Source organism: Sinocyclocheilus grahami, unplaced genomic scaffold (assembly GCF_001515645.1).
Source record: "Sinocyclocheilus grahami isolate Dianchi unplaced genomic scaffold, SAMN03320097.WGS_v1.1 scaffold181.1, whole genome shotgun sequence".
Lineage (NCBI taxonomy): Eukaryota > Metazoa > Chordata > Actinopteri > Cypriniformes > Cyprinidae > Sinocyclocheilus > Sinocyclocheilus grahami.
Window position 1 is genome coordinate 587392 of NW_015505360.1, and position 7808 is coordinate 595199.

The 7808-nt window shown below is 36.7% G+C and overlaps 1 protein-coding gene across 1 annotated transcript; it reads right to left on the reverse strand.

The window, feature by feature from the left end:
* Positions 1-907: 907 nt before the first annotated feature.
* Positions 908-7408, reverse strand: LOC107594319 (B-cell receptor CD22-like). Its single transcript, XM_016284331.1, is given in 7 exon segments — positions 908-1014; positions 1089-1352; positions 1718-1753; positions 1756-1950; positions 2108-2455; positions 2897-2919; positions 7251-7408. Coding segments are annotated over 7 exon segments (1131 nt in total).
* Between the last annotated feature and the right edge of the window lie 400 nt (positions 7409-7808).

Sequence of the window (7808 nt, forward strand, 5' to 3'; positions counted from 1 at the left end):
GCTTAACAAGACAACGCTGCTTGAAAATAACATCATTAGAAACCAAAAATGGTTTTTTTTTAATTACACTAAACTACATTATTGCGATGTTACTTTAAATACCAGAAATACACAGGGTAAAATGCATTTGTGAGTGCAGCACAAATATAAAGAAAATGTGTAATGTACAATATAGGAAAGACTGAAAGAAAAAAACAATTCTGCAACCTGCTATAAGCTCGATTACAGTATACACTGTTACTTCAAGAAGGTTTAAGAAAATTGATAATGAAGCAAGCATCAAAATATGGTATTTATGAGTTTCTGAGGAGCATCAGTATTTCCATCTGAGCAGTAATACTGTGAGGAGAGTTTAATGTGGATCTGCTGAAGTTACTGCTAGAGTCTCATATTCAGAAGATCTGGACTGAAGCCGGAGAGCCGTGTAGGTGTCATCAGGAGCTCTGGAGTCACCAGACTGTGAGAGACAGATGAACAGAACAGCCTGTGTTTATATGGATCTGCTGAACGTGAGTGTAAAAAGTGTTTGAGACATTTACTGACTCTGATCGTGCTGTAAATGTCAGATGTTCTGGACACTGGATCCAGAGCTGTGTATGTATCATCACTCGAGTCAGCCGTCTATAGAGAAAGATTGTCTTTTATTTATAGCTCAGTGCAGCAATATCATCAAATATTGCAGTTGTAGATGGAGGTGTGTGTTTGCCTGCTTTTGATTCACGTCTTCAGTTCCACATTCTCTCCGCCTCTTCCTACTGAAAACAGGAGAAAACTATTAAAATACATCAAATAAATAAAAAATACTAAAAGGCCAGAAAAAGTCAATTTTCTCTAGATGTGAGATTAAGTTTGCAGATGTTTTAAATTTACTGAAAAGACTTACATTTAGTGTCCAGACAATCTTAACTCAACTTATGAACACAATGATGATGATGATGAAGATGATGATGAAGATCAGTCCTCCACATCCCGCCACAATCCCAGTAACTGTTTGCAGAGCAGCTCTCTGAACCCCTGAAACAAGATGTTCATGAAGATCTGTTCACACTAGAAACAGATAAAACTGAAAGAGAGTTTATAGTGAATACCTTTAACAGAGACTGAAACAGACTCTGATCTCTGAGATCCATGTTGATTCTGAGCCTCACAATAGTAGCGTCCACTGTGACTGGAGTTAAAGCTGGAGATGCTGAAACTCTGTCCAGATCCAACAGCTGAGCTTTGATTCTCCTTAAACCAGCTGAAGTTCAGAGCAGGAGGGTTTGAGTCACTGCTGCAGCTCAGAGTCACTGAATCTCCCTCCACTATTTCAGCAGATCCAGTTATGGACACTGCGACATTCTGTGGAGGATCTAAAAATGTACAGACGATTTGGAGTCATTACTGATCAGAAATCATTTCAAGGTGCCAGTATTGGCCACAAAACAAAGGTTTGGAACTAGATCTTAAATGTTATTGTAAGCATATCTTATCTATCTTCAGCAACATGTTCTGATTACACTATTAAGTCAAATAGCTGGAGAAAGCCGCATACTTCTATTTTCAAAACAACAAAGAAGTCAAAATACATGGCTTACTTTGAATGGCTGTCATGCTCTTTGCAGTCAGATGGTGTAGTTACAGCATCGACCAGCAGAGGGCTGAAGAGGCCATGCTGACCAGCCAAACCTTTCAGCCATTGGTCTGACAGGCAGAGAGTGACTAAATATCTACTCACACATGACAGTGATGCTGACAGCAGGAGAGGGCAATGTTCATGTCCTCTGACGGCGCAGCTGTAACGGCCAGAATCACTGCGCTCTGACTGAAGCTGGAGTGTTTTGCTGTGGATCTTTAAAGCCTCTCCATTTTTGTACCAGATGAATGCTTCTGTCAGACTGCATGTGGTTTCACAGATCAGACCGACTGTTTGTTTCTCCAGCACCAGCTGTGGTGCCTTTACCTGAAGAACTGGAGAAAACACGTCTAATGTCTGATATTTTGTACAAATAATAATAATTTGGCAAAAGTAGAGATGTAGAGATCTAAACAGTCATAAAGCTACTGTAAGAATTGTTTTTGTTTTTTGTCAAATAAATTATGGAAATAAAGGATAGAAGGATAGAACCAGAAACATTAAGATGAATTCCTTCTTTACCAATCCATTTTTTTGTTTCAGTTTCAGTTACTAATCTGAAACAATACGCTCTCTCATCATTTTCAGTGATGTTGTGCAGTCTGAGGATGGCAGTTTTGCTTTTTCTGTCTTCAATGTATTCAACCCTGTCTTTATACTCGGGGTATTCTTTTAAACTTTTGATCTCTGTCTTCTGTTTCTCACACATTATCCAAAGTGTATCTTTCAATGTAAGCTGCTCAGGGTATCTGTATGAGCATGACATGTTTACTGTGGATCCTTTAAGAGCACATATTGATTTAGTCTCATAATCCACATTCCAGACTTCTCCTAAAACTCCTGTAACACAGAACACAGAGCAGCAAAGCTTGACTTATTTGTACATTTAGCTGAATAAAGTCTTTTGCTAGACGGATGACATGCACAGTGTGAAAAGTGTGAAAAGTGTCAAATGTCCCGCAGAAGGGTGTTGCAGAAAAGCAGAAATGTGCAAACTGAACACATCAGCCTTTTAAAGGTGCTGAATTTAAAGCGATTTCCAAGTAGGTATAACTGCAGGCTGGAGCAGTGGGGTTGGTGAAAGATTAGGGTGTGCTGAAAGGTAAGGGGCGTGGATAAAGGTCTTTCTAATTGGTTAGGGTTCAATTTCTGTTGTAGCATTCAGATAGCTTATGTATGGTAAAAAATTATAATAATTATAATGTATACACACAATTATAGTTATAACTCACCAGAGGCCATCAGCAGAAAGATTAGAGGAAAAGGAAGGATTGTTCTGACCTTCATCACCAATCATCAAAGACCTAATACAGAAGATTACAGTTTAGTGTTTATACTAACATTCACATCTACATATCATCAAATAATCCCAAAAGTATTCATAATCCTATACTCTGATTCTTACTGGTGTTAAATCAATAGAAATAAAGCTTGAAAGCTGAAAAGGTTTGTTATCCCCTTTGTTTAGTTCAAAGTAACAGTTCTGCTTCTCAGAAACTGTCCTGCTGACTCATTAACACCCAAACCTCTGTTAAAATTGTGAGAGACGTGAAGGTGTTAAAACTGTTTGGTCACGTATGTTACGAGCTTCATATTCATCACAGTATTCAATGCCTACAAGTTTGCAAATTAAACAATTTGGTGTCTCCTGAACTTATTCATCAAACTTAATAAAGAAGCGTCCTCTTTTATGCACCCATGGTGATGTTTTACATGTTTTTGATCTGAACATCATGTGATTAGTGTTTTTTACGTAGTTACGTTCTGGATGCCATGATGTTTTTAAAGAAACAATATTTTATCACATAATTTGTGACCCTGGAACACAAAACCAGTCATAAGGGTACATTTTTTTTAAATTGAGATTTATACATTATCTGAAAGCTGAATAAATAATCTTTCCATTGATGTATGTTTGTTAGGAGGACAATATTTGGCCGAGATACAACTATTTGAAAATCTGGAATCTGAGGGTGCAAAAAAATCCAAATACTGAGAAAATCATCTTTAAAGTTGTCCAAATGAAGTTCTTAGCAATGCATATTACTGATAAAAAATTAAGTTTTGATATATTTACAGTAGGAAATTTACAAAATATCTTCATGGAACATGATCTTTACTTAATATCCTAATGATTTTTGGCATAAAAGAAAAATCAATAATTTTGACCCATACAATGTATTGTTGGCTATTGCTACAAATATACCCCAGCGACTTAAGACTGCTTTTGTGCTCCAGGGTCACATTTATCTGTTGTTTAAAAAAGGCTTGTCCTCAGTGGGAACAAACAGTAAAGATGTCATATGGGGTTCTACTAATGCAGGGCCGGATTTACCTCTTTTCGTGGCATAGGCAAAACAAATTTTTGGGCCCCCCTTCCCTATTAATATAATAGGCCTAATATTACCACCCAAGCAAACAAAAATATGTCTTAATCAGTGGAAACCGTTACAGTGTTTTCTATCGCAATAAGCACTTGCGTTCAGTCAATAAAAAATCGAATGTAGTTCTTAATTTGTTTGAGAACTGATAAAGACCATTCCATTAATAGGTGCGGCGACATGGCCACATAACCACTTCGGGAGTGCATCATTTCTCTAATAATTTTATCGGCCTGGAGTCACAATCACACATCAGTTGTTCAGATGATTTGTTTCAAGACATTTGACATGTTTCTGTCCTGAAGTGTGTTGAACTAGCTCATTTTTACACACCTCATCACAAACCTTCTGTTGCAAATTCAAAAACGTCGTTTTAGAGCTAATAACAGAGGCTTGAGCCATTGATATGCAGGCTAACGCAGTTATTAATGCAGTCTAATGCAGTTATTAGAGAGAGAGAGCAAAAGAGAGAGGGAGAGAGATATTAAGTGCGTGTGAATATTTGCGTCTGTGCGTCTCTCAGCAGTATTATATAAAATATTATATATCTCTTCATTGTGTTTGGGGCCCCCCTGGACGAGCAAGCATAGGCACGTGCCTAGAATGCCTATGCGTAAATCCGGCCCTGCCTGTATGGTCTAACCTACTCAAAGCTCAACTATTAGAACAGCCCACCCATAAACACAGATATTTAGGCCCAAAAGCTAAAATCAGTTTCTTCTCTTTCACATCTCTACATTTTGCAAACTCTTTATCAAATAAACTCTCATACCTTGTTCGCAGTAGCTTTCTTCTCCGGTGCACAAAGAGCAAATGGTGAGTTTGAAGACAGAACAGACGTGTTAAACAGAATTGGCAGTGGGCAAAACACTTCCTCTTTTTATGCAAAAGATCTTATTATTCATTATTATGATGTTAATTTCTCTGTAGAATTTAAATCAAAAGTGTAACGAGTTGGTCAAAGACACACATTACAATCTGACCACCAAACGCAACTTTCAGACAGGATTTTATTTTTAGCTCATCTGTCATGGAATCAGAAGCCAGGGCTGCCAACTCTCACGCATTCAGTGCCAGACCGAGCCAATCACAGACATTTCTGTTGATTTCTTGAACACATCTGATTGGCCACTGCATTCAAGTTAGTCAGAATTTACTCACCGCTCAAAACACAAGAGTTCTGCATGCTCGTGAATCCTTTCACAATGTAAATAAGAGGTTCGGTGTAGAGCTTCATTGATTATAGCAGAACTTTGTGAGATCGGGATGAACTGAAGTGAGTGACAGCTTTTTAGTGATTATAAAGGAAGCACTCTATGTGCACGTCACTAATCCATTCAGAATTTGGGTAGCACTTTATTTTACAGTCCTGTTCCTCATGTACATACTATATACTTATTATAGTAATTACAATAACTATGTAATAACTAGGTACTAACCCTGAACCTACCCCTAACCCTAACCCATGTAGTTACCTTGTATTTCCAGAACTTTCTTAGGTAAGTAAACTGTAAGTACACGTACTGTAAAATAAAGTGCAACGAGAATTTGAATACAAATCTAAATCTCTCATCTCTTATATCAAATGTGAGATTTCACTTTCGAAATGGCAATAATTGACATAAATGATAACCGCAGCAATGGTAAAAATATAGTTTGTCAAAACAGATGCACATTAAGCAATGTAAATGCAAACTAATAGATTAATACAAATATTTTAATTTCAAAATATTTTTGAACTGCAGTACGTATTCTCATTGAGATCAAAAGTGATTTGTTTTGCAGCATTAGTTTACATAATTTTATGATAAAAACACAGTACCAGTCATCATACCGTTAACTACTAGGTATAGCTATAGATAAAAGTTTTGGTATTTTTTACAAAACAACCATCATTGGCAGCATTCCTGCAAAAGCACAGAATTGTGGGATATCATAAGCAGTGAAGGATACATCCAAAAGTTGATCCGATGTCGGTATCTCAGGCATATTCTAGAGATGAACTGAACATATTATATCAAAAATAAGATCTTATGTTCATCCTCGCACTCTCAGAAAAAAAAGGTACAAAAGCTGTCACAAATAATATGGAGTATAAAGTCTCATACCTCAGCTTTCTTCACCAGCACCCAATAAAGTGCAAATGGTGCATGTTAAGACTGATAACACTTCCTGTTTCTATGCAAATGCATCTCAAATTATGAGGTAAAAAACATTGTCATATACTTAAAAAGTTACCTGCTTTAAATGGCCTTTAAATATAATAATTTAGCGCTTTCAATCAGCAAGTCAAATCCAAAAACATTGATACATATTTCTGGAGAATGGGGTTAGTTGTCACACTCTTTAGTTTTAGTATTATTATGGTAGGTTTATTTTTCACAAATAGTTTTAGCAATTTACTAAACGTGTGAGAAGTATGTGATATTCACGACCCAGTATTAAATTCAAGGGAAGACTCTGAAATCACTGAAGTGTTTGTACCTTTTTTTTAGCACATGAAATATGGCAATACATTCTGAAAAGGTGAGTTTTGCCCACAGAGCCGGTGTCAGGACTCTCACCATGATCACCATGTCTGACGTCTTCATGTTCCTGCAGTGCTCATGGTGTTGATTTAGACACACATAAATAAAAGCTTGTGTATCTTACTTTTCAAAATTACATTTAAGCTGCATCTTGAATGAGAAGCAAAATGGCAAAACCTTTAAATGACATTATACAGAAAGAGAGAGAGAGAGAGAGAGAGAGAGAGAGAGAGAGAGAGAGAGATCACAGATGCCTCACACTACATGGACCACACTATGAGTTTGCTTGTTTAGTTGGCTTTGGTTTACAAGAGATGTAAGGCATCAGAGTTTTAACTAAGATGGTGCCACATATGCTTAAACAACGCACACTCAAAAACCTGATTCAATGAAACAAAGAATACCAAAGCAAGAAAAAGTCTTATGATTGTCTGGATCTACATAGATCAGTCTAGATCATCTGACGCTGCTGTAAATCACAGATAAATCCATCTCTTGGCTTGCAGCAGATCTGCAAAAATGACAAATACATAAATGAGAGTGAGATCATCACAGAGTATGAATCTTGATGAAACTACGCAGACTTTTAAAGGTGTTGTGCAAGGACTGGACTTTAATGCATGTAACAATACTGTGATCTGTCGGTTTATTATATACTTTCTGGCGCTGTTGCACTTTGCAAATAAACTGACTTCTGTTAAGACAGAATAACTCATGTTTTCTCACTTGGCTTCAGAAGCAGGATGGTGAATTGTAATGCTGGCGTACTCAATCTCCTCCTCTTCAGGTTTCTTTGTGTCTGTATCTCTGCCATCTTGGACAGAAGCATTTTCAGCATCTCCGGATTCAGAGGCCTTTCCTGCAGACGTCTGCAACAGAATCATTGTGGCATAAACTGGACATTCTTTTGTGATTTTACTGCCATCCATGAACATTCAGCTTTGCACATTTGTAATGTTTAAAGGTGTATGATAATTAACATGCTATCTACAGAAACTCATATAAATTCATGTAATTTCATTATTTTTTTCAGGTGATTTACTCATATTTTGAATTATGCATTGCGTGGGTTTGTGTATTGAGGTTAAAGGAAATGTTTGTTTGTTTGTTTGTTTATTTAACAGAAAATACAGGCAATTTACTACCAAGACATTATAAGTTTTTTTTGTAGAATATTACCCACCTTTTTTTGCTCAGTGTCCTTAGAGTCAATATTTCTTTTCTTAGTCCTGTTGATAAATATATGAGGACAAATGCATATATAAAAGTTGATAAAACTGTAAA